At 34.6% G+C, this 27,732-nt stretch overlaps 2 protein-coding genes across 2 annotated transcripts; both read left to right on the top strand.

Annotated features, from left to right (window-relative positions):
• Positions 1-246: 246 nt before the first annotated feature.
• On the top strand, positions 247-20,250 carry LOC11410144 (THO complex subunit 2). Its single transcript, XM_003630960.4, has 32 exons — positions 247-550; positions 638-763; positions 1,439-1,480; positions 1,616-1,675; positions 1,837-1,899; positions 2,731-2,811; positions 4,150-4,221; positions 4,315-4,362; positions 4,466-4,534; positions 4,628-4,761; positions 5,138-5,213; positions 5,909-6,102; positions 6,533-6,613; positions 7,977-8,187; positions 8,291-8,521; positions 8,611-8,691; positions 8,786-8,905; positions 9,007-9,066; positions 9,465-9,592; positions 12,736-12,832; positions 12,939-13,067; positions 13,552-13,655; positions 13,867-14,047; positions 14,201-14,382; positions 14,821-15,427; positions 15,547-15,651; positions 15,819-15,974; positions 16,054-16,134; positions 16,204-16,626; positions 17,267-18,412; positions 19,146-19,426; positions 19,800-20,250. The coding sequence occupies exons 1-32, from the start codon at positions 413-415 to the stop codon at positions 19,867-19,869; spliced, it is 5,577 nt and encodes a 1,858-aa protein (XP_003631008.2). The 5' UTR covers positions 247-412; the 3' UTR covers positions 19,870-20,250.
• A 717-nt stretch (positions 20,251-20,967) lies between these two features.
• On the top strand, positions 20,968-21,634 carry LOC11412393 (40S ribosomal protein S16). The gene has a single exon (XM_003630959.4). It carries the CDS (start codon positions 21,060-21,062, stop codon positions 21,480-21,482), a length of 423 nt encoding a protein of 140 aa, XP_003631007.1. The 5' UTR covers positions 20,968-21,059; the 3' UTR covers positions 21,483-21,634.
• Positions 21,635-27,732: the final 6,098 nt, after the last annotated feature.

The following is a 27,732-nucleotide window of genomic DNA, read 5'->3' as shown; positions in this document are numbered from 1 at the left end:
TTATTTGAAGAAATTATGACCTATCTTGTTGTTCTTTTAATTTAAAAAAAAAATGTTAAGTACATATCACAATATAAATTTAATCCTAAAAAACATGATACCATCATCTATAAGAAAAAAAAAAATGATATAACAATTCAATCATATACATTTCATCTAATCTAGCAAAAGCTTGTAAAAAAAAATTAAAATTTAATCTAGTAAAAAAAAAGATTTTTATTTCATAGTTGCGTAATTTATTTATTTTAAAATTCAGTGATACCGCAATCGAAAATGCAGAAGAATATCCTGAAACCCTAAATCCATCAAATTCCGGTTTGATATAATAACAAGGGAATGCAACTCTCTTCTTCTTCTTAAACCCTTTCTTCCCGAATTCACCTTCAATAATTATTTTCTAGGGTTTGCGATCATGTCCGTGCCACCGGTGCAGTGTGTATTCATAACAGAAGACTGTGTTCGCGAATGGAAGAGTTCCAACAACGCTTCTTTCAAACTCTCCCAACCCGTTCCATTGCTCAGATTCCTCTATGAACTCTCTTGGACTATGGTGCGTTCTTTTTCCATTAATTAATCACCGATTCATCAATTCAATTCAATGCTCTTATTATTGTTTTCAATTATTGATTGTTGTTAGGTTCGAGGTGAATTACCGTTTCCCAAGTGTAAATTAGCGTTAGATTCTGTTGTATTTTCGGATAAAGCTTCTCCTCACAAAATTGCATCAAATTTTGCGGATATAGTTAGCCAGATGGCTCAAGATGTGAGTTACTCATGCTTTTGAATTTTGAGATTATTATTGATAAGCTCGTTTTTTTCAGCTTTTACTCTTTATTTTCCCTATTTTTCTTTTGTTTTGAATTGTTGTAATAAAATTTTGTTAGTTAGTAAAGGATTGATGATAGTTATTACTTACCATAGGTGGTTTGTAGAAACTCGGCTTAGGTGGTTTGCACATGTATGTAGAGAGAAGACTTGTAGATTTTGTTGTAAGAGAATAAATCAGATTGCGAGTAGTCAAATCAATAGAAGCAGAGAAGACATAAAAAAATTATAAGAGAAACAATTAGGAAGGATAGGGACATGGAGCTTGTTTGGATTGGCTTATTTGAGCTTATCTACTGGGATAAATTATGTGAGACTGTTTTGGAGAACTTAGAACAACAACTTATGGCAATTTTCATAAGTTTTTCAACTCATTTTCATAAATTATCCAATATAGCTTACAAAATCATGCGATGGGATATTGAATATAGCTTACTATGTTTTTTTGAAATTCCATATTCTTAAACACCGGAACACACACACGCACAGAGGCCTATAATCATGCGATGGGATATTGAATGTTTTTGTAACTTTGAGTGTTTACGTTTTATTAACTATATTGTTTATACTAAGTCCACCGAATTTATTTACTTGCTCATTTCCTCTGTTACAGCTTACATTGTCAGGAGAGTTTCGTTCTCGCCTCATTAAACTGGTCAGTATTTGATTTTGTGATTTATTCAATACAAATGTTTTTGTGTAGATATTCATCTTTTGTATAAAATTTATGGTTTTTATTCATAAGTTTTTCTACAATTTGTTTTTTTGCTTAAAAGTTTTAATTTTACAGGCAAGATGGCTTGTAGAATCTGAATTGGTTCCAGTTAGGCTACTTCAAGAACGTTGTGAGGTCAGCTTTTCTGGTCTCCTTCATTTTCAAATTATAAACATTACAGCTCATTATTTGTCTTCCAGTTAGTTTGTTGAGCAATATTACAAAGGCTTGAGCTTTTATGCATTAGTAGGTTTCATCCATTTATAGAATTTTATTGGTATATTATGCATTTGCAGGAAGAATTTTTGGGGGAGGCTGAATTTATCAAAATTAAGGCTCAGGAGTTAAAGGGAAAAGAGGTGAGCACATAATCTATAAATGTGTGCCACAATGTAACGGGCTTCTGCTTCTTTCTTTTTCTCTTACTCTAAATTACTCACAGGTGTTGTGTTAAGAGGAAATAAATTGAGTTTTGTCCTGAGTAAAATGTGGGGTTGCTACCTGCGAACCTCCACCAAAAGAAATGCCCATACACCTGTGTAGACACGCACATGCAATGGAAGAAACTATATGACAACGAACTTACAATTATATGTCACACACATCTCTATTAATCTTAAGCTTTTTTCATACTCGGTCTTTGTTGCTTTTGAGTTGGAATTTTTTTTATAAGACAATGATCCTACAAATACAAAGTTATAATTATACGTCACACATCATTATTGATCTTAAAATTTATTCATACCCGGTCTTTGTTGCTTATGTTATGTTATGTTATGGAAACAATTATATGACAAGGACCTTACAAAGTCGCAGTTTTCTTGAAAAGGACAGTCACAATTTTTTTGAAAATGGCAAAGTCGCAGTTATATGTCACAAACATCGATATTGATCTTAAACTTCATTCTTACTCGTAGTTGGTTAATGTTAGTTAGCATTGTTCGTCAGTAAATAACAAAATCCGTTTCTGCTTTACAAGTTAGTTGCAAAGTGTAACTAATTGAATTCAATCAGTTAAGTTACACTGACCTTATAAATACCCAAAACCTCTTGTATTCAGAGTCAACTTTTCAGAATCAAATATTTAGAATTTAGATTCTTCACTCTTTGCTTTGTCTTTGACTCTATGTCTGCTTGAATGGGAATTTCATTATTGTATGTATTTGATTCATTTGTGCTGTTGACTTCAGGTCAGAGTTAATACACGACTTCTTTACCAGCAAACGAAATTCAACCTTCTCAGAGAAGAAAGTGAGGGCTATGCCAAACTGGTATGATCAGAATTTCTTTTCTCCCTGACTTTTTTTTACTTTCTAGGATGTTTTCTACGCATTATTATTACATTTTTATTGTTGCATTTGCACCCAGAGAGGTTTTGACTGAACACAGTGCATATAAGAGAAATTGTATCTTCCTTTTTTGAGTTCAATTAATTAGGAAGTGTTTCAGATCTTAAGAAAAGTAAAACAGTGTTGTAGGTTACTGTCGATATTATCATGGTACTAAACGATACTCTTCTACTATGGCAGTTAATTGGTTTCAGGTTTTACATGGTCTGAGACACACATGTTTGGAAGTTCCGAACCAAAATGGAACCTATTTTTCAAAACCTGACCTATCTTGGTTTTGAAATAGCTTGAGTATATGGCATAATTGCTTCTTGACATTTTTCCAATACTCTGTAGAGAGTCGGATCTTGTGGATCATGATAAGGAACAAGCAAATACTCCCTCCGTCCCATAATAACTGAGCTATTTGCAAAAAAAAGTGTCCCAAAATAATTAAGCCATTTCACTTTTCAATACATCATTAATTACTATTTTTCCCTTTATAACTCTAATTAATACTACTTTCACCATTCCCAATTCAATATATTCCACTTTACATTTATGATAGTGGAGAATGCACCAATACTTAACAAGTGCACTTAAAACTATTTTTCTCTCTCCTTCATTTATACATTTGTCTTAATACGTGTGAAATGAACTTTTGGGATAGTTAATCCGGGACGGAGGGAGTAACCTTTATGAACTCAAGAGTATTCAAGAAAACTATGTTTGACTGAAAGAGCAGATAATTTATTTTGACTTAGAGTAATCATGCACGGAAGACAAATATAGATATTAGAAACTCTGTTTAAATGGCAGGATGACATCCAATTAATCAAGCATTAGGATGGGTCCATCTATCGTTGTACCTCGGTCCAGTGAAAATACACTGATGTGGAAATAATATAAGAGCATTAAGGAGTGAAGTTATGTTTCTATGTAAGGGACTTAAAATTATAAATCTTGTTTTCTATTTTGGGGGTTAGTTATGAAACTCTTTTGTAGATTTAGGAATAATCGCATCATGGTTAATAGATATCACATTAGATCATATCCTTAAATTTTTATTGGGCCTTTTCAATCAACAATATGGTTCTTTTTGGTGTTCTAATTCTTACATATTGCGTGAATTGAATACAACATCATGTCAGTCTTTAATATTTGTTTAAGTTGGAGATTTTGGCTGAGTTGTAAGAATTAGAATTCATACACAGTCATAATACTTTCTTTTCCTGTGCCTTATGCTTTCCACATAAGATTAAATTTAGGATAATTGTATAGGTCACTCTTCTTTGTCGGGACTCTGAAGCGCCAACTCAAAAAGGATCTACATCAACAATTGGCATTATTAAGGTCTTAATGGTTCTAAGTATTATGACATTCTGATTTTCTGTTTTTGTTTTATAATAATAATGATCATAATTCTGGTTTAGCTTACTTTTGCAGTCATTGATTGGCCATTTTGATTTGGATCCAAACCGTGTTTTTGATATTGTAAGTTGGAACTCTTCAAGCGTCTTTTTTCCCCATAAATTCAGGTCCTATCTGCATTATCATTTCTTGTTATATCTGGTTACTGACGGATGTTTCTTATCAGGTACTTGAGTGTTTTGAACTTCAGCCTGATAATGACGTGTTTATAGAGCTGATTCCTATTTTTCCCAAGGTAGTAAAAATCGAAGCCTAGGCCATTCTTATATTTAATTTGAAATTTTTAATTGGCAGTTTTTTATATCATAAATTTTTCTGTTCTATGCAGTCTCATGCTTCACAGATTCTTGGATTTAAATTTCAATATTATCAGCGCATGGAAGTCAGCAATCCTGTACCATATGGGCTTTATAGACTTGCAGCTCTGCTGGTGAAGCAAGATTTTATTGATCTTGATAGCATGTAAGATGTTGTGCCCATGTGCTGCTCAAGAATCATATTTACCTTTCTTACGTAATATATAGTCATAGTTCTGAACAATTCAATACTGAATCAATTTTTTGCTCTATGGGTGATACAAAGTGATGGTTGCATTGAAGGATATTTACACACACCATTTTTGCTTGTAAATATTAATACTTATTGTGTGAGTCACGTTTTAAACATTCTAGAAGAAATTGGTGATGTATAGAAGAATGATTGCACCATATAATCATGCCAAAAACGAAGTAGTCTGTATGCATGTTCTGATAATTACCGTGTAAATGCAACTGGCATGTAGACTGGAAGTGCTTTGTGCAATTTATGAGATACTTTTTAACTATAATTTTGATTGCAGTTACGCTCATTTACTCCCCAAGGACGTAGAAGCATTTGAGCATTATAGCACTTTCTCTTCCAAGCGCCTTGATGAGGTATTCATGCTCTGGAAGTTAATTTATTTATTTACTTATTGCTGTTGGTTTATTTTATTCTGCATAACGACAGTGGTGGTGGATAAGGCTTTATTGTTAAAAAAGATATTCTTCATAACGATAGTGGTGGATAAGGCTTTATTGTTAAAATGAAAAAAAAGGAATCTAGCCATAAAATCATAAATTTTGCCAAAGAGAAAAAGAGTGATTAGAGTTAACATGTCTTTAAATTGCAAGAAAACAGTCCAATCTCTTCCTTTCAGAACTAAAAAAAGAGATCCATTTTCCTTGAGTCATATTAATATATGGCTGTAAGTTCCTGAACTTTTACAATCACTAACATTCTGAGGGCCTTCTGACTATGACTTTCTTAGCCATGATGCTTGCTTTGACGGTTCCTTGTTGATGACCTATGTGAGGCCAGCCAAGTGTTTGGGCTCATTCATGCCTTGCATTATTAATCTTTCCTTAGTTTGTTGGTGACTTGTTTCTGAATGTTGCAAAACAATCTGGGTTGGGTATTTTGGAATATGTAAACTCCCAGTTCTTAATTCTCCTTATATTTGACCTATTTGTGTTGGTGTTGATCTTGTGTAATATTAACATAATGTTTTATTCTACCCTGTCCTCCAGTGCTTTCATATTTCGTTTTGGTGCTTGTCTGGTATCAAGAAGATTAACAATCTTAATTACAGGCTAATAAAATTGGAAAAATCAACCTAGCTGCTACTGGAAAAGATCTAATGGACGAGGAGAAAACGGGGGATGTCACCATTGATCTCTTTGCCGCCTTAGCCATGGAAACTGATGCAGTTGACGAGCGGAAATCCGAGCTTCAAAACAATCAAACTTTGGGCTTGCTTATTGGCTTCCTTTCTGTAGATGACTGGTATGCTGATTTGTAAACCTACTTCTAGCATGTGACTATGAAAACAGTTATTATTATGCCACTTTTGTGGTTCTTATATGATATATCAACTTTAATTTTTGCTATGTCACATGTTTTTACTTAAAAATACCATACTTTTATTTATCATCTATCTTACAATTCATAACAAAATTATATTAAGAATTTAGAAATAGGTCTTTCAATCCACAATTTGAATCTCAATTCGATAAAACCATGTTATTGAGATAAAATGTGGATCTTAAGGTTTATGATTTTTATTCTTAAGATTTGGTTCCTCTCAAGTTCTACTAAATTGATTGATGGCTTACCACGATTCTTCTTTTTGTAGAATGTATTTGCTGTGTTTGTAGAATTCCTTCTAATGCATATATGTATATTTTCATGGGTTCATTTCCTTTTGTTTTAACAGGTATCATGCACATGTACTGTTTGAACGCCTCTCAGCACTCAATCCAGTGGAACATATCCAAATATGTGATAGTTTGTTTAGGTAAGGCTTGTGTATGATATCTCTCTGTTTGCAGACACCAGCTTTGAGAACTTATATTTGGGTGCATTTTGGGCATGCATGTCTGTTGAATATATTTTTGATGTGTTTTTCTTTTGGAGATAAGTATATGATAATATTGATGAGGATGTGTACTTATCAGTAGCAGAGTTTGTAGTAATATAAGAGAAATAAAGAGGGTGGGTAATAAGACATCCTCCAAAAACAAAAGCTATGTTTTTCTTAGACTAACTACCATGCCAATAAAATAGAGTTAGACTGTACCGAAAACTGTATGAAATCCAGGACACAAAGAACCCCCACAAAAAACCAGGCTCTGATACCGACTTTGTCACCACCCAATTTGGATCATGACCGGCTACGAAGTTGGACTTAGTGCCAGACTAGGGTGGTAGTCTGTGCGCCGGTCATGATTCGAAAACATTGGTGACTGGGGTGGCAAGGCCTCTGGACTACTTGGTCATTGAGATGGAAGTGATGGTATTGAAATCCAATGCCATTGCATATTAGAAACTGTAATGGCATTAAAAGCTATAAAAGCTATTTTATCCTGAAGCAAAGCCAGAGGAGTTATGTGACATCAGTATCCTTTTTCTTCTTTGTTTAACCTATTATACACTAAAAAATAGAAAATAGGTGAAATTGTGGAACACATGGGAAGATATTATAGTAGAGTGATAAAAAAGAGTGATGATGGCCAAACATAGGATATAAGGCTGTGAGAGGGGGGACAGACTGAGTTGAGCAATAAAAAATGGAGGTACGGGAGGCGGAGGGGGATGGCTGTTTGGAATGAATAGCATTGGGTATATTACTTTATTGTTTATAAAAAAAGGAAAACCATTGAACACAATTTTAAGAAACGGGTCACATGAAGCTACCCATTTTTGGAAGGCAACCTGAGAATAAACAGAGCCGAACTATCCCCACTTGTTTCTTGAATTATTTGATCTGTGGGCCTTTGCCGGTACACACACACACACACACACACACACACATATATATATAATTCATTTGGCGATACAGCACAGTAGCTACACTGCTCTAAAATGTTCCACTACATACCAACCAAATAGACATAACTGCTCCAACTGCATGCCTCCACAAACTTTGCCCCAATCTTTCGTTCCAAAATCTTTTGAAATAGACTGCGAGAAGCACTTCCAAATTGGAGGTGCACATCCAACATTCAGTTATGCCTGTATGTTTGTACTTTGTAGCATGTGCGTGCATTTAAGAGCATATATTTTTGGGCCAATTAATTTTGAATTTTGTTATGGTCAACTATTTGTTTGAGTGATTGTTTTTAGCCATAGCTTTAAATAATACCGAGATCTTTATGCAGGCTTATTGAGAAGTCAATTTCTTCCCCGTATGATGTTATTCGTCAAGCACATCTTCAAAACTCTGGATTGTCCACTGGAGGCAGCACTGATGCTATGGATGTTGATAACCCTTCAGGACACAATTCTTTCATAGATCTTCCAAAGGAACTTTTTCAGATGCTTGGTTGTACTGGACCTTTTCTCTACCGAGATACTATGCTGTTACAGAAGGTGCATCAAGTTGTTTTAATATTCCCGGTGATTTGTCTCCTTTGTATATTTTACGCTGATCATGATTTTCCTTCCTGCCTTATTCTCCCTCAAACATGTGTAGGTTTGCAGGGTGTTGAGAGGTTATTACCTTTCTGCTCTTGAGCTTGTAAGTCAGGGCGGTGCCTTGAATCCTCAATTTCATGTTGGAAATCCTAACCTACATTTGAAGGAAGCAAGGCTAAGAGTGGAGGATGCTTTAGGAGCTTGTCTACTACCTTCTCTACAGCTGGTTCCTGCTAATCCAGCTGTTGGCCAGGAAATTTGGGAACTAATGAGTCTTCTTCCTTATGAGGTTTTCCTTTGCATTTGTTGTTTATCTTTTTACCTGATATATTGTTATCCGTTATGTACAAGATTGGTTGATGAGTGTTACCTATCTAGGCACGATATCATTTATATGGTGAATGGGAAAAAGATGACGATCGCTATCCTATGCTGTTGGCTACGAGACAAACAGCCAAGGTTCGATGATCTACATACGAGTGGACTATCTGTGCTTAATGTCACATCTGATTCTTCATTATGTTTATTCTCTTTGCTTTATTTTTATGCACAGTTGGACACTAGACGTATTTTGAAACGGCTGGCAAAGGAAAATTTGAAGCAGCTGGGTCGGATGGTTGCAAAATTAGCTCATGCCAACCCTATGACTGTCCTTCGAACAATTGTTCACCAGGTGCTGATCTACTAGAGCTTTTATTCTGCAAAGTCTAGGGGCTTGGCCTATATGATGCTGTGCACTGTTTTGTTAATTTTTTCATATTGTTTGATATGTAGATTGAGGCATACAGAGACATGATAACTCCTGTAGTGGATGCGTTTAAGTATTTAACTCAGGTTTGTATTTTTGTCTTCCTTTCGCTATCTTGTTCACTGTATCCACTATAGACATCGTAATATCTGAACTCACAATAAGCGATAAAAGACGTGCGACCTAAGATCTTATTTATTTTTCAATCCTTTGAGTCACCTCCGCCGTATTCAAATCAGGAAAAGAATGTGCAATAAAGGAGGATATGAAGAAACTTGAATTATGCTTACACAACCACCTATGGATGAAAGGAAGCCTTCTAATTAGTTTGAAGCATTGCACAACCATTTTTCTTTTCATATATGCTGTGGCACTTTTCCATTTGTTATTTCTTTTATACGTTAACCGTGTTCTGCTTTTGGAAGTTGTTTTCAATATTGGTAGATTGATTTTGATTTGGAGCCTTACTCTTTTGTCATAACAGCTTGAATATGATATATTGGAATACGTTGTGATTGAGCGATTGGCACTTGGAGGACGTGATAAGTTGAAGGATGACGGGCTTAACTTGTCAGACTGGCTTCAATCTCTAGCTTCTTTCTGGGGCCACCTGTATGTATAGTTGTTTCCTTTGTTCTTCTACTATATTTAGTTTTCTTGACACGTTATCCTGTGCATTTGGTTAAGTTATAGGAAGCAACTACAATCCTTTTGAAATTTAGTATCGGGATATGTGAATGAATATTATTGGGTTTTCTTCTTTGATTAAAGCATAATGGGAACAGTTTTTCTTTTATATGTTGTTCGGATGATATTTGACTTTTATAGCTATTTCTTGCAAATTCTTATTTTTTATGGAATCATGTCATGTGTATCTTTGATAATAACATTCCCTAGTCATTTTTGTACATGTACGGCATCCTATAGAATTTAGATATGTCCGGAGTACCTTGTATCCAATTCCAGGTTGCAGATCAACCTTAGCAAATTCAGGATTGCTGGGTATAGCAGCATTTTGTATCCCTGACCGGCAATTCACATCAATTCAAACCACTCTGCTTGCCAGTTGGTGGGCATGCACAGACAGCTGTATGATGTGCAGTTACTGTTATTTGGGGACAGATATTGTGGAACAGATATTTATTGGTCGAAAGGGGTGGGCATTTCTTTGCTATCTTTTCAAAGTTCAAAGTTCAAACTTCCATTAGTCCATTGTCCTTGTAATTTCTTAAGGACTATTTATACAGTTAATATTGCCACTTAAGGTACAAGTGACTTGTCAGCTGCAATAGGACTCTACCAGGATAGATGGAGAATTATCTGATTTAAATGAAGTTATTCGTTAAGTTGGTTATTAATGTCTCTTCGATAGCTGGGCAGCTCAGTTCTGTTACCAAATACAATTAGTTACTGGAGATAAAAGAATGAGTGCTTACAAAGTGGAATAATATCAGTTGGAAGTCATCTGTGTTGTATGCATGATATCTGTGATTCTCAATGATCTATGTTGGAAGTCTCTAATAGAGATATAAGAATGGAGTGATTTTAATGTGAAGAATGATTTGTATTGTATGCATGATAGCCGTGTTTTCTCTGTCATTTCTAATGTCCATAATTAAATGACAGTTTAACGGCTATTATGGGATACTTACATTCAGGAGGGGGACAGATCCATATACCATGCGTTAAACATTTTGTCTTTGCATAATTGGTCATGGGTTTCAAAAAATTTGGGACCAAATTCCTATGCTTTTGGCCTTGTAGAGAAGGAAGAACCTGGACTGTTTAATTTGGGCTATTACTTTATGATGATTAGTCATTGCGGAATCCCAACTGTTCAACATGAATGCTTTGTTCTTGGCATGGAGCTGATAATTTGTAGGTTGGATCCATCTGATGAAACTTATGTTGGTAGTAGCATTCTTGCAAGTGGAATACTCCATTAGTTATTACTTTCACCCTGTGATGCTAATGGAGACCGCGAAATATGAAAGAAACCATTAACTCTCTGTAGCTGTTAATCTGCAAATGGACATAATGGAGGAGCAGTACTGTTAGATAATAGTACGTTCCGTCTTCAAATACAAGGAACTCAGAAAATACAAAATTCATTTGACTTAACAGTAGTTTACCTGGTTGACCTACAATAGTTCACCACAACAGGATAATTCATGATTGTGTTGTCTGTATAGCACATCGAGATTGAGTTCCCTTGTTCTGATAAATGGATAGCATAACATATTTTTGTAATATCTGGTCTTGCGTGGGTATACATACTTCGGTAATGAAGATTGATTTGCTTGCCGCTGCATTATGTTTGCTGAGCATACTTGTAAATCCTAAACAACTATGGGGGCCATTATTCCGCTAGAAATTTGTTTTTGCTTTGGAGGGATAGGGCCTTGGAAGTTGGAACAGTTTGGTTTGGTTTTCTTCTCTCTCGCCCTCTTTTCCTCTGAAGCATTCTCTTGATTTATATAGTATTCAGTGCTTAATAATATAAAATAGAGTTGGAGTGTGGTTATAATCTGTATTAGCTTTCTAAATTCCGGCTTGTGAACTGAAGTATATGTTTAATGGTTAGGTGCATCTTTAGAGGGCCGTAGTTATATTATTAATAAGCTACTTTTAACATACATACGTGATTCTAAAAATACACGATATGAAAAAATATCTGCTTGATAAAGTTATGGCATAATGTTGTGTAAAAATAGGAAATTGGAGGAAGGTATGATCTATCTTTCATGATTTAGTAAACAAAAATAAATAATTTTTTTAGATAAAGAATATCAGTTTTTACTTTTTAGTATGTATGCTTATTTGAGTTATTTATTAAAGAGAAACCATGTACTTAGACAAAGTCGTTAACTGTGAAATGTAAGAGATCAGTATTAAATGACTGGAAAATATTAATTATAAATGAATTCAAGCAGCAGTCACTCAATAAGAAATAATTTTGGAAACAATGGGTAATGGAGCATGAAAAAGAAATTTAACAAATAGCATGCGAAATAAAGACAAATAATTTGGTCGAAATCATTGACCCTCAAGTTTTATGTGCAAGTAGGACCTGGTATGCAGCATGTCTTAACAGAATGTGCCACTGGTTATATTGTTGAGAAAATTAATCATCTGCGGAGTACCCGATTTCATATTCTTTGGGCAGAGTTGTTGGGATGTGTGGCAGTTATTATATATGAATTTTTCTTTTTAAATCTATTCTATATCAAGAAAGGGGGAGCCTTGGCGCAACGGTAAAGTTGTTGTCACGTGACTGAAAGTTCACGGGTTCAAGTCCTGGAAACAACCTCTTGTGTAAAAGACAGGGTAAGGCTGTGTACAATACACCAAAAATGTTGGGACCCCGTCCCAGACCCTGCGTATGCGGGAGCTTTAGTGCACTGTGCTGCCCTGTTTTTTAATCTATTATATATCAAGTTAAGAGGGTCTTCAGTAAACCTGTTTCTAGTTGATGAAACCATGCTTGCAATTTCTTGCCGGTTTTGTTGTAAGATTCAGTGTCCATTTTTTATTTATTTAGGTCAATGTCCGTGCATTTTGTTATAAATAGTTTGAGTTGGTTGATCTCGACTCCATCATTGCCTGTTTTTGTTCAGAATTGTGTATAACGTTTTTTGTATGTTATTTCAAGAGCATGATATTCTTTGAACATTTTCATGAGTTTGTGTATATTATTTCAATAGCGTGATATTCTTTGAACATTTCCATGATTACAAAACGTCTTTTTATGATAGATGTAAGAAGTACCCATCAATGGAATTGCGGGGCCTTTTCCAGTATCTTGTGAACCAGTTAAAAAGGGGACAAGGAATTGAGCTTGTTCTATTGCAGGTTCTTTTTCTTTGTTGATTTTTTAATGAAGAATACTATTGTGTGAGATATGACTCATGAAATACCAAATACTGTTCGTTATTGAATATTTTTGCTGGTTTTTTAGGAGCTCATCCAACAAATGGCAAATGTTCAGTACACAGAGAACTTGACGGAGGAGCAGCTGGACGCTATGGCAGGGAGTGAGACTCTGAAATATCAAGCAACTTCTTTTGGGATGACCCGAAATAATAAGGTACAAAATGTAAATCTTAAAAGGTTTAGGAAAGCAAGAGATTAATGAAATGACACTCGACAGATTGAAATTCTAATCTAGGTGAAAGGGAGACAATTTTGTCGGTACTGTTTTAATTTACACTGGCCCAGTTTTTTTGTACTTGTCTAACTAATGAACACTTGTTTGCATTTGGTTTTTGAAAATTAAGTGAAGGCATACAATGAACATCTTTTTGTTAGTTGCATAATTGATTGAGCTTAAAATGGACCGATGTGAACTGTGATTAAGTAGCGATTTCATGGTTGATCTTTTTTCATAACTTCACTGAATACTGAATAGAAAGCAGAGAGGATGCCTCCTGTTTGAATTGTGTTTGGTGTTTATATTTTTTCAACCTCTAGTTAATGATATATCTTGCTTTGAAGTTCAACTGCAGAGCAGTTATACCCAATTTTATGTGGATTGACTTTGTAAGTTACTAAGATATCTAATAATTATGCAGGCATTGATAAAGTCAACTAGCAGACTTAGAGATGCATTACTTCCGAAAGATGAACCGAAGTTGGCAACCCCCCTCTTGCTTCTTCTTGCTCAACATCGTTCTCTGTAAGCTCTTAAACTTAAAAATGTTAGAGCTGATGATCAATATTTTATTCTGAAACCCACTTGGGTTGGCCTAGTGGCATTGGCTTGGGACTTGGGAGTGTGCTCCTCCTCAAGGTCTCAGGTTTGATTCCCTCTAGTGTCAATTTGGGTGGGCTAATTTAGCTTCTTCAAAAAAAAAAAAAAATTATTCTGAAATTTGATGTTTTTGCAGGGTTCTCGTCAATGCAGATGCACCCTACATCAAGATGGTCAGCGAACAGTTTGATAGATGCCATGGAACTCTCCTTCAATATGTGGATTTTCTAGGCAGTGCAGTCACACCAGGATCAAATTATGCTATTCTTATTCCCTCTCTTGATGACTTGATCCATCTTTACCACTTGGACCCTGAGGTTTTTGTTTCCCTTCTGTCTTTACGTTTCTGATAAACTTCATTACCTCATGTCATCATCTATATTTCTGTTCTGGTTTTCCCTCGAGTTTCAGCTTTTACGGCATATGGTTCTTTTACCCGAACCTGCCTTTAATTCCTTTTTTCTGGTCAGGTTGCTTTCTTGATATATCGCCCTGTTATGAGACTTTTCAAGTCTCAGAAGACTCCCGATGTTTGCTGGCCCATGGAAGATAAATATTCTGCAAGTGATTCATCCACAAACTTTGAGCCTGACCCTACAGATTATTCTGGTAGTATGGTTCTAGATATTGGCTCCAACAAAAATCCCATTAGGTTATAATTCTAAACTTTTACCCTGTATTTTTTTATAACTTTCATGTGGCATTGTCATGTTGAACTCTCCAGTATGCAAGATGGATTTAGATGCCATTCTGTGTGAATGTATAAGGAATTTAGGCAATCACAAGTATATTACTGCCTCAGTTTGTATTCTAAGATTTTAGAACCTTCTGCTGAGCTCTAGAAGCTTCAACTGTTAGTTTCAGTTCTGCCCGCGTGGCTAAAGGTAGTTCTATTCTATTCAACTGGCACCGGCAGTTACTAGGGTGAAGGTTAACTCAATTGTGAGTGTAGGTAAAACTGCCCTATATAAGGGATTGTAACCTGAACTTTCCGGTCAATAATTCAATATAATCAATAGTTAATGAGATATTCAAGGTTTATTTCTGCTATTTTGGGGATTGGTATTTACTATTTTATTATTGCATGCAGTTGGTCAGATCTTCTTGATACTGTTAAAACCATGTTGCCTCCAAAAACATGGAATAGCCTATCTCCCGATCTTTATGCAACATTTTGGGGTCTTACATTATATGACCTGCACGTTCCAAAAAACCGTTATGAGTCAGAAATAGCCAAGCTGCATGCTAATCTTAAATCTTTGGAGGAGCTTTCTGACAATTCAAGCTCAGCAATCACCAAGAGGAAGAAAGAAAAGGAAAGAATTCAAGAATCTCTTGATCGTCTGAGTAGTGAACTGCATAAACATGAAGAGAACGTCGTATCTGTCAGCAGGCGGCTTTTTCATGAGAAAGACAAATGGTTAAGTTCCTGTCCTGATACCTTGAAGATTAACATGGAGTTTCTTCAGCGTTGTATATTTCCACGCTGTACTTTCAGTATGCCAGATGCTGTCTATTGTGCTATGTTTGTACACAAACTTCATTCCCTTGGAACCCCTTTTTTTAACACAGTCAACCACATTGATGTTCTTATTTGCAAAACCCTTCAACCAATGATATGCTGCTGCACTGAATATGAGGTTGGCAGGCTTGGCAGGTTTCTCTATGAGACTTTGAAGATTGCTTACCATTGGAAGGTAACAATTTGTGTACTTTTTATAATTTTATTTTCACAAATTTTTTATAGCTTTTCAGGGCTTGTTCAATTATTCTAATATTTACGTTCATCTTTGTTTCTTCCTTTTATTATCTCCAGAGTGATGAATCTATTTATGAACGTGAGTGTGGAAACATGCCGGGATTTGCTGTTTATTATAGAAATCCTAACGGCCAGCGAGTTACATATGGACAGTTCATTAAGGCAAGTTCATCTGTTTGCTAGTTTACAGCTGCTCGTAATTGTTTCCTTGCCTCTGTTGTCCAGATTTTTCTCAATTATTTTTGTGGGGCTTGCCTTGTTCTTTCCACCTTTACATAAGATAATGCTGTATACGAACCAATTTCATATTCTTTATTTATTGCCGACAGGTACACTGGAAATGGAGTCAAAGAATCACACGGTTACTAATTCAGTGTCTAGAATCTAGCGAGTACATGGAGATTAGAAATGCTCTTATAATGTTGACTAAAATTTCTAGTGTTTTTCCTGTTACACGGAAGAGTGGGATAAACCTTGAAAAGCGGGTAAGTTATCCCTAAATTAAACTTGGTTGTTTTGAATACTGATGCATTTTTTATTTATAATATTTCATCTTCCATGTAGGTAGCTAAGATTAAAAGTGATGAAAGAGAGGATCTTAAGGTGTTGGCAACTGGTGTAGCAGCAGCACTGGCTGCTAGGAAGGTATGATGTTATCTTATTTCAAGCTTATTTGTTGTCTGTTTTAGTACACTAATCTCTTTCAATATGCAGCCATCCTGGGTTACCGATGAAGAATTTGGTATGGGTTATCTTGAATTGAAGCCTGCACCATCTATGACTAAATCTGCAGCGGGAAATTCTGCCGCTGTACAAAGTGGGATAGGTCTTCAATTTTCTCAAACTGAATCTGCCAGTGGGAAACATCTGGACTCCGGAAACACAGTCAAAGACCAGACAGTAAAAACAAAAACTGCAGATGGGAAGTCAGAGAGAACTGAAAGCCTTACAGCGACAAAATCTGATTCTGGCCACGGAAAACTCAAGGGTAGCTCAATGGTGAATGGAGTGGATGCACAATCATCTCTAGCCTCACCTGCTGGACAATCTGGGGCATTAAAATCTGTGGAAAATCAAAAGCAAGTGGAAGAATCCATAAGTAGGGCACCGGATGAACACATTACAAGAAATGTTGAGGTAGCATTTAATCATTTTGTTATTTTTGAGCTAGCATTTTCCATTTGTATGATGGGCTTGTCTGTAATCCATTGTGTGTCACTTGTCACATTGTTGACTAGCTGCTAATTGCCTCAGCTTTCCTCTTTAGTAGTGGGAAAGGAGACTGGGTGAATACATGTTATCTGGAGGAAGAAGTTCCACTACCAGCTGTATTGATAATAGAAGAGTTGAATAACTTATTCTGTAATTTACAGTTTCTAATAATCATTAAAAACTAATAAATTTATAACTTAGACCCAAGTTTGTGTTCTCAAAAGAATTTGGCAAAACATCTCAAGCAATTCCTAAATCCAATTGTTTCAAGTAATTATAGTATGTTTCATTGTGTGTAGTATCACAATGCCAATTTCAATGGTACATTAATTTACAAAAACCTATTCCCTTGGTGCAGCTGTGCGCATTGCTAAACTGATATTTTTTTTGTAATTGTTGTTTCATTCATACTGGTGGACACCTTCCTGGCAAGGATGACACTAATTCTAGTGCATACTTGCTTTGGAGTGTTTATTCTCTCCCTGCTAAAATTCCTGTTTTTCTCCTGTTTTCCATTTTATTCCTTTTATGTTTATCCATAATGATTTGGTTCTCCTGTTTTCAGTCAAGACCCTCTGTGAAACAACGTTCAGTGGCTACTGGTTCACTTTTGAAGCCATCAAAACAAGATCCTTTGAAAGAAGATGGTAGATCTGGAAAAACTGTTACCAGAACTTCTGGTTCCTCAAGCAGTGACAAGGATCTTCAGACCCATGCATCAGATGGAAGACACACAGGAACAAACATTTCTTCTTCATTTAGTGCTAATGGTAACAGTGTTTCAGGTTCTGCAAAAGGTTTGGCTCAAGCGGCAACAACTGCATTTGATGGTTCTGGTAACGAATCAAAGGCAGAGGTTGGAGCTGCCAAATTTTCTATGGTGAAGGATGATGTAAATGAGTTTGCTGACTTCACAAGAGGATCCTCTTCTCGTGTAGTTCATTCTCCTAGGCATGAAAACACAGCTACCTCAAAGTCTAGCGATAAAATTCAGAAGCGAGCTGGTTCTGTTGATGAGCTAGACAGACTAGGTAAACGACGGAAAGGGGATATAGATCTAAGAGATTTAGAAGGTGAAGTTCGATTTTCTGAAAGAGAAAAGCTGATGGATCCTCGATTGGCTGATGACAAAGTGGGACCAGATGAACTTGGTGTATACAGAACAGGTGATAAAACATTGGAAAGGCCTAAAGAAAAAGGCACTGATAGATATGAAAGGGAACACAGGGAAAGATTGGATCGTCTGGACAAGTCTCGTGGTGATGACTTTGTTGTAGAAAAACCCAGGGACAGGTCGATAGAAAGATATGGAAGAGAACGGTCTGTGGAGAGAGTGCAAGAAAGGGGTAGTGAGAGGAGTTTCAATAGACTCCCTGACAAGGCTAAGGATGATAGAAGTAAGGATGATAGAAATAAATTACGATACAATGATGCAACAATAGAAAAATCTCATGCTGAGGGCCGCTTCCATGGACAAAGCTTGCCTCCGCCACCCCCTTTACCTCCTAATATGGTTCCTCAATCTCTTGGGGCTGGTAGGCGTGATGAAGATGCTGATAGGAGGTATGGAGCTACAAGGCATTCTCAAAGACTTTCTCCAAGGCATGAAGAAAAAGAACTGAGACGGTCTGAAGAGACTGTGATTTTGCAGGATGATCCCAAACGTAGAAAAGAAGATGATTTTCGTGATCGGAAGCGTGAAGAAATGAAGGTATGAACCAATATTGTGCATGTTAAGATCCAAATTCTAAGAGTGCATACCAATTCTCTCAATTTACTGGATGTGTTACTAGGATATGTACAGTATAGTGAAAGGACGTAATTCCTATGGATTAGTGTAAACGTTTTACTAGTGGATATGTGCTTAAAAAATCATTAGTCATAATGGATTTTTTAGAGGCTCAATATGTCCCTTTGTCTATTCACTGAACTAGTTTTTTTTTTTTTTTAATTTCTTAGTACTTAAAGACTAAAATACAGTATGCTTATTTCTTTGTACTACTTATTAAACATGGATTAACATGAAAAATTGTGATAAGTGTCTTCGGTGACCAAAATTTGATACCAAGTAAAAGAGTGGCAGGCATTTACTGAACATGGGTTTCTATGTTAAAATGCAACAAATGTGGGAAATACTTTAGTATAATGTTATAGTTTAAGACATTATAGGGGTTCTATGGTTAGAGTTTCAACTGGAGTTATTTGTTGTACAGGTTGAGCTAAGGTTGCTTCCTGGTTTTGATTAACTCTGATTTATACTGGTATACTTTGACATACATATGCATTGTCTTATAGAACTTAGGTTTGGTTTTTGTTGGTTTTGAACAGTTGTGTTTCACAACACTCAATTTTTGTTTTTTAAGGTTTGCTTCTCAACAATCATTAACATCTTCTGGTGTTCTAATAGAATGGACATTTGATACAGCTGTTGTTCTTTTCTGCAGGTGGAAGAGAGGGAAAGAGAGAAAGCAAGCATTCTAAAAGAAGAGGATTTAAACGCTGCATCCAAGAGGCGTAAACTTAAGAGGGAGCATCTACCAACTATGGAGCCTGGGGAGTACTCACCAGTTGCACCTCCTCTCTCCGGTATTGGTATGTCACAAGCGTATGATGGAAGAGACAGAAAGGGGCCAATGATTCAGCATGCCAGTTACATAGATGAACCGAGTCTTAGGATTCATGGTAAAGAGGTAGCCAGCAAGCTGAATCGTCGTGAATCAGATCCGTATCCTCAATTGTGAAATACTTATGTTGATATGCATGCATGCTTTATTCACAAGTCCACTTCTTATCTAGATACTTTTTTATTTTTCTCTCCGTTACATCATGCATGGGAAAAAGCTGTGATTGGCGTACTTGATAAATGAATTGCTTAAAGATGAATGACGTGCTATGATACTGTGTCTGGATTGCATGCATTTTCTTCACCAAAAGGATAGTTAAGTTTTATTTTTTGGTGATTATAAAGAGAGTTAATTTAAATTCCTTGAACAGATGTGTTACCAAAGTTTAAACACATGTTTTTTTATTGGATTTAATTGATGTGAAGTTTCCATTAATAATGATGCCCTGCTGTGTCCTTAATTGATTATTGTTAGCTTGTATGACCGTGAATGGGATGATGAGAAGAGACAAAGAGCTGATCAAAAGAGAAGGCATCGGAAGTAAATTATGAAGGGCTGATTCAGAAGTAAAACTTTTTAGAAGGTTGTTCATTTCATGGAGTTGCTAGGGTCACATCACTGTTACCTGCTACCTTGTACCAAACTACTTTAAATTGTTTAATTTTTTTTTTTTCCCCACTATAGTGGGTGCAAAGAAAATATGCATTGAGATCTACACTTGTATATAGTGTTGTATATTTTGGGTAGCCAGGGGTCAAATGTACTGTTTGAGAATGTGATTAATTCGTGGAACGCTCATTTACAGGATTAGTCCTACATAGGAACACCAATTTTTGTAAACTTAGTGTAATTGTTCAGCTGTTCTTACATGAAAAGTTGGAAGTCTATGTCTTCCGGTATGAATGCCCAAATCTTTGAATTATTATATCTCAGAATAACGAAACCAAGTTTCAGAAGAATGGGTTAAATAACTTTTGTCCTTAAAATTTTCTAATTTCATATTTTCGTCCACATAAAAAGCATATTTGCCTCTGAAAATTTTCTGCACACAATTTTAGTTTTTGCAAGTTAATATGTATTTTTAAATGATTTTTTTTACAGATATGTTTATAACAATATAACTTTTAAAATTTTATTTTTAATTCATCTCAAGTTAAAAACATGTCATTTTGTTTGATGGAGATGGAAAATGAAATTTGTTAATTTTATAGGGGTGAAAAATTTATTTAATGCTTTATTAATTAATATAATAAAATTGACATAGATAAAATTAATGAAAGAGCTGATCTAGAAAAATGATGATTAAGACATAGATTGATGAAAAAATGTTGGTTATCACATGTATTTTTTTAATGTATGAACTTGTAGGATATCCTAAGTCATCAAGATAACTTGATTGGTCCTCTAAAAAATATATCTTGAGTCGTCAAAAATCTAATTGGTGTGAGTTAGAAAAAGAAATATAACCTTCCTCTAAAAAAATTGTAGATCCTTCAAAAAAAAAAATATAATTTTCCTCTAAGAAAAAACATTTTAATTTTATTTTAATGAAATAAATAAATCAGTTTTATAAATATTTGGAGTTGGAGGGGCATTTTAGTATTTTGCAAAAACCCTATCGGAGGTCCTATATAAACTGAAAACAGAGGTATTCTCTGAAACCCTAGAAATCAAAACCTGTGTGCTTCAGCTGCTGGTGTTGGTTACGGCGGAGAGAGAAAGAAGCTCAGCAAAATGGAACAGGTGCAATGCTTTGGCCGGAAGAAGAACGCCGTTGCAGTTACCCACTGCAAGAGAGGTCGCGGTCTCATCAAGATTAATGGCTGTCCAATCGAACTGGTGGAGCCTGAGATTCTTCGTTTCAAGGCATACGAACCAATCCTCCTTCTCGGCAGACACCGTTTCGCCGGAGTTGATATGAGGATCCGTGTGAAGGGTGGAGGTCACACTTCTCAGATCTATGCCATTCGTCAGAGTATTGCCAAGGCTTTGGTTGCTTACTATCAGAAATATGTTGATGAACAAAGTAAGAAGGAGATTAAGGATATTCTTGTTCGTTATGATCGTACTCTTCTTGTTGCTGATCCTAGACGCTGTGAGCCTAAGAAGTTTGGTGGTCGTGGTGCTCGTGCTAGGTTCCAGAAATCTTATCGTTAGATTTTTTTTTATCTTTTCTTTCTGTTATTGGATTTGATATTTTCATGTTATTCGGTACTCTTGCTATGCACTTGTTTCAATTCAGTTTTGGTGGATTTTCAGTGGAATTATAAAAGATTTTGGTTAATTCAATTTGTGTGCTTTTTAATTTATATTTATATATACATTTTGATTTGAATATGCTTCTGTGTTATATGTTTGTATTGGTTGTTCTGCAATTGCCACCAAGTTTCGAATGTTAACAGTAACTATAAGTTGGGATACTTGCTACCGTAGTTGTTACAGTTTCGGATTGAATGGAGTGAGTATTTGGTTTGAATTATTTTAGTCTATAGGTGTAAGGTTGTTACCCTAGTATGTTAAAGAAGTAGCAAATTAGGTGTGGCGTTAAACTATGTTAACGACTGCTATTTGCATTGTTTTCTGCCTGGTCTTGATTAAACCTTATCAATTTTATTTAGCGGGAACTGCAAACCCTTTAACCCTCTTTGTCCACAACATTGATGCCACTTTTGTCTCTGTTCTCTAGAACCAAGTTTGTTCCTGGTCCAATTGTCTGTATAGATAGCACTTTTTTAATTCAGTTTTGGTGGATTTTCAATGGAATTATAAAGGATTTTAGTTATTTCGATTTGTGTGATTTGCGTGGTTTTGGTAGACTCATGAATCATGAGAGAAGGAAGCATATTTCAGCATTGTTAAGAGGACACGATGTAAATTGTTATCTTAAATGTCATGGAAACGACATATCTTAAAATGTATTAGTTGCCTACAACTTTTATTTGAAATTCTTGTATGTTTGAATGCAACTTGCCCATGTACATGGTAGTGATGTATATAATAGAATGCGTTGCTTCTGAAATTAAAGTAAGGATGTATATGAAAATTTTAAATAGAACTAAGGATTAGTACTACGAGGTTAAAGAGGGAATTGCAGGGCAGTTATATAGTTTATCTACCTTGTATGTGATTGTGTCTTTCAACGTCGTGAGACTACTAATGCAGAATTTTATTTTGTTTTGAGACTGTTAATGCAAATTTTTGTCATAATTTGCAATATATTCATACTTATCCTCCCAGGTTAGAGAGGGAATTGCAGTAATAGAATGTTCGTTGTGACTTGTGAGACTGTTGATGCAGAATTTTGTTGTGAGACTGCTCATGCAAAATTTTGTCATGGTAGAACGACAAATTGAGTTGATGTTGCAACTAGTAGGTGTGGATGACCTTGTGATGCCCATACTTTGCCATTTGTAGTTTAGAGTTAAACAACAACAAATATAGGGAAGTTGATATTCATGAATATATGAAGGATTTTGTATTAACTATAGTGTTTCAAACACGAGGTAGTGTCAGAAAAAATTGTAATTTGTTACAGTATATTTGTTGTTCTCGGCCATTTTTCAAGGCATAATGTTTTGCAATTTGACTGATTCAAAATTGATTTAAGTTCAACGAGTTTTTAGAGGATGGGGTGGGTTAGATTAATTATGACTATGCGTAAAGACTAACCAAATATTATTTCACCTAAAGATTGAATTCACATGAGACTTAATTCAACACTGGATGAGATTAAATGGTCATAGCTTAAGCATTTGATAATTGTGATTGCAAATTTGTTACAGTATATTTGTTGTTCTCGGCCATTTTTCACGGCATAATGTTTTGGAATCTCAAATTATTTAGGCTTGATCATTTGGTCCCTTAATTTAATTCTTTTTTACGAATTGGTCCTCTAACTATTAAATGTTTTAAAATGGTCCTTTAGCTTTGTTTTAGTCATCAATTTGATCCTATTTTATTAATTTTAAACCCCTTAAAAAGAAGACCGTTGGATAAATGAGGTCTATCGGATCTAACAGTGTATAACCGACACATAATTTATATTTCTCTCTTCCTCTTCTTCATCTTCTCCATATACATTAAATAATTGCTTTTCCAATTAATCTGTTATTTCAATTCTGAAAATTCTTGTTCGTATCGGTAGAAATTGTTGTTCATTGTGTAACTTGCTTCAGATCCGTTGATACTGTGCAGTAGACGGGTTTAGAATTTGTATCTCGTGATGATTTTTATACGTGTGATTTATTGATGTTTGCGAGGTTTTGATTTTATTTTGGGATCATTTTTTGTGTGTTAAGTGTTCAAGTAGGTGAATTGTGGATATGTAGAGTATCACTGAGCCTAAAAGATTAAATAGAGGCAGCTAGCTAGGAAGAAATATCATGAATCAAACCCAGTAAATTGGATTTTTTTAATTTTGATTTTTCTGATTTTAGTGTTTTATATCAATGTGGAGAGAAATTAAATTTGGTTAAAACTTTATATGTTGGGTTGAAGACAAGATAATTTGCAGATTTGGTTTGCTTTCTATATATATTGAGACCTTGGAAGATTAACAGTAATGAATGTTTATAGTGGAGGTCCATCAGATTCATGATTGCAGATTTGGTTTGCTATGTATATAGTAGATTGCTGGTTTTAATTCATGAATGTTGATATGGTTAGATGAAGATGAGGAAGAAGAGGAAGAAAATAATATAAATTATGTGTTGGTGATACACTGTTAGATATGATGGACCTCCTTATCCAACAGTCTTCATTTTAAGGGTTTTAAAATTAATAAAATATGATCAAATTGATGACTAAAACAAAGATAAATGACCATGTTGAAATTCGAAAAAAAGAATTAAGTTAAGGGATCAAATGATCAATTAAGCCAATTATTTATATGTTTTGAAACAATATAGAGAACAAGTGATCAAAACCAGGATAATATCATTAACACGTTGACAAAAGAGAGTTGAATATGAATAGATTTATATATCGGCTCAAACTTAAAAGAGAAGGACTTTTCTATCTCGTGTAAACTTGCATATGTTAAAAAATTAACAATTTATATTGAAACCTGTATATTTTATTTTTGTAAGGTAAACTTATGTATTTTTATATTAATTATATAATATTCTTTTTTTTTTACATAAAAGAAATGATAAAGCCATCATAAACTCACACAAACAAGGTAGAGGTACGGAGTTCAAACCCTGATCAAGACGTCCGGCCTAACAATTATATAATATTCTAGTAAATAGTTGCGGCCAGACAAACCCACGCCAAGAATAAAAAACAATAGTAAAAAATATATAATAATTTTAAACGAACGTTATATTTAATCAATTTTTTTTAAAGAGAAATAAATGTATCTTAAAAGTACCCTAACAAAATTATTTTAATCAATCAACTACTAATTAATATAATATACCTGCAAGGTTACTAATTTTCCCTGTTCCAAATCTAATTAAACTTTAATTCATGCCCATTTTAGTAATTAACAAACCATTAATAATTTGTTACATAGTAGATTTTTCCTTCTTTATTACGGTTATAATAGTAGAAGTTTTTCTTTCTTTATTTTTTCCTGTTTTTTCAAATTATACGGTTACATAATAGCAGTTCTCAACAACCTTCCATTATAAATCTATAAACCTGTAATGCTTCAACACAGTTCCATTTGTTTCCCCTGATAATTCTCTCTTCCTGTTATTCTTATAAACAAAGGTATGTTCTATCCTCACTTCCCATTCCTTCTCTTAAGATTTCTATGGTTTCAAGTGTTATTGTTCTTAAACTGATTTGTTTCATCAAATTAGACATTTATTTTTGTAAATCATATACTATGTTCATTTCCTAAATGACTGTGATTGGAGAAAAATTGGATTAATATCTTTTTGGATTCAATTTGAAGTAAAATTGGAGAATGGCTTTGAATCGATTTAGAGTTTTACTCATTTCATTCATTACCTATAGTCACTGATTTTATAGTTGAAACAAAACTTTCGGTTCCATATGCACTACATTTGTATGATTAGATTTACTTTTATAAACTGTTTGTTCTTCTTATAAATTTGCATCTCTTTTGTTCTTATAATCATTCTACACACTTTAACATAAATTTTAATTTTCATTCTTAGGGCTGAACAATGTCTAGGGACTTTGAGTTCATTAAAGATTTGACCAAGGGCAAATCTACCTGGAAAATTGCTGTAAGAATCATAGACAAATGGAGATCAACATATTGAACTCATTATGCAGGATTCTAAGGTCTATTAGATACACTTTAAGATTATTTCATGTCTTAATTCTTATGTTCAATTACATTGAATATAATTTTCATGTCATCGTAGGGGGATCGTATTCAAGCTCTTACCCGTAGTGATGATCTAAACCACTGGAAAGCTTCTCATTGATTAACAGCATCCACAGGTTGACAAGTTTATGAATGGATAAGAATAATAATCTTATTATAAGTCTTTAATTATGTATGTTTTTCAGTCTTATCAATTTTACTAATCATAATTTTTTTGGTTGTCAATGCCACACAGATTTGACCAAATTAAAAAGTCTCAAGTCGCAACACTTGACTTCAGTCAAGTTTCAAGTTCATCCCAATGGAAATATTAAGATTAATGAATATAATTTCCATTGTTAGGACACGTACTGGGGAACACCTACAGAATTCGATTCAAACAAATATGGGTGGTATTATGAGGGGTGCAGTAAGTGAAACAAGACGAAAGGAATGAGTTATACATACATGTGGATGTGGAGAAAAATCTCGACAAGATGTTGCATGAGGAACTTGCTTTCCGCGTTAAGTATCAATCTCACTATCATCAATGTTTTGTCTTCAAAATATCTAAGGACCCTATTGTTATCCAGAACAATTCAAATATGAGGTATGTGTCAATCTGTATACATGCTAAAACTGACGTGCACATTTCTTACCTTATATTTGCAAGAAACAATAAAATCAGATAAAATTATTAAGTTAAAGTATTGAAATAACTATTTAAATAAAGAATCAAATTTGAAAAGAATCCTCACAAGAAACCACCAAATTCAAAATTTATCTAAAAGTCCAATTTTATTTTATTTATTTTTTTTAAAATTGATTACCGTTAAAAATCCAACAGTTTTTTCAACAACTTCCCAAAAATTCCTCAAAGCGACTTAAATCAAGGATTGAAACACCATCACATTCTGTACAACTACAACCAGATGTATCCAACAGCGAAGGACCTCTTAACATTATCGAGGAGAAGGGCATACAAAACAAATGTCAAAGAAAACCTCGGGGTAGACCAAAAAAAAATTGTGGTCTCCCAAACTTAGCCATGAATCTTATGCAAAACAAATCTACAAATAATCAAGATGTTTGACCAACGCCGGTGCTCAACATGAACACTACTTATAGACAAGCACTACGCCAAAATGATTCTAGGATTGATGAAGGTAATATTAAAACTTACAACTCAAATCATACTATGGTTGTTGATATAATCCATCTCATAATTTTTTGTATGTCATTGAATCAAAGTAATTTTTAAATTCTAACTTAACTGTGAGATATGTCTAATATTCCACATCATAAACATTTTTTAACGATACTATTTTAAGTATATATTATTGAAATTGATTTTACCATTTTTTTTAATAGCCATGGAGAATGAACAACAGCTTCCCAAAAATTCCTCAAAGCAACTTAAATCAAGGATTGAAACACCATCACCTTCTGCACAAGAGCGAACAGATGTATCCAACACCGAAGGACCTCTTAACATTATCGAGGAGAAGGGCATACAAAACAAATGTCAAAGAAAACCTCGGGGTAGACCAAAAAAAAATTGTGGTCTCCCAAACTTAGCCATGAATCTTATGCAAAACAAATCTACAAATAATCAAGATGTTTGACCAACGCCGGTGCTCAACATGAACACTACTTATAGACAAGCACTACGCCAAAATGATTCTAGGATTGATGAAGGTAATATTAAAACTTACAACTCAAATCATACTATGGTTGTTGATATAATCCATCTCATAATTTTTTGTATGTCATTGAATCAAAGTAATTTTTAAATTCTAACTTAACTGTGAGATATGTCTAATATTCCACATCATAAACATTTTTTAACGATACTATTTTAAGTATATATTATTGAAATTGATTTTACCATTTTTTTTAATAGCCATGGAGAATGAACAACAGCTTCCCAAAAATTCCTCAAAGCAACTTAAATCAAGGATTGAAACACCATCACCTTCTGCACAAGAGCGAACAGATGTATCCAACACCGAAGGACCTCTTAACATTATCGAGAAGAAGGGCATACAAAACAAGTGTCAAAGAAAACCTCGGGGCAGACCAAAAAAAGATTGTGGTCTTCCAAACTTAGCCATGAATATTATG

The sequence above is a fragment of the Medicago truncatula genome, chromosome 8 (genome assembly GCF_003473485.1).
Source record: "Medicago truncatula cultivar Jemalong A17 chromosome 8, MtrunA17r5.0-ANR, whole genome shotgun sequence".
NCBI lineage: Eukaryota > Viridiplantae > Streptophyta > Magnoliopsida > Fabales > Fabaceae > Medicago > Medicago truncatula.
The sequence above is the reverse complement of the archived record's forward strand: the minus strand, read 5'-3'. Positions and strand labels throughout refer to the sequence as shown.

Excerpts from the sequence above, each read along its gene's own strand:
- LOC11412393 (XM_003630959.4), top strand. The coding sequence starts at position 21,060 with ATGGAACAGGTGCAATGCTTTGGCCGGAAGAAGAACGCCGTTGCAGTT.
- LOC11410144 (XM_003630960.4), top strand. The coding sequence starts at position 413 with ATGTCCGTGCCACCGGTGCAGTGTGTATTCATAACAGAAGACTGTGTT. Across the intron at positions 4,535-4,627 it reads TGATTCCTATTTTTCCCAAG|TCTCATGCTTCACAGATTCT; the intron begins GTAGTAAAAATC and ends TGTTCTATGCAG. Across the intron at positions 8,692-8,785 it reads CTACGAGACAAACAGCCAAG|TTGGACACTAGACGTATTTT; the intron begins GTTCGATGATCT and ends TTTTATGCACAG.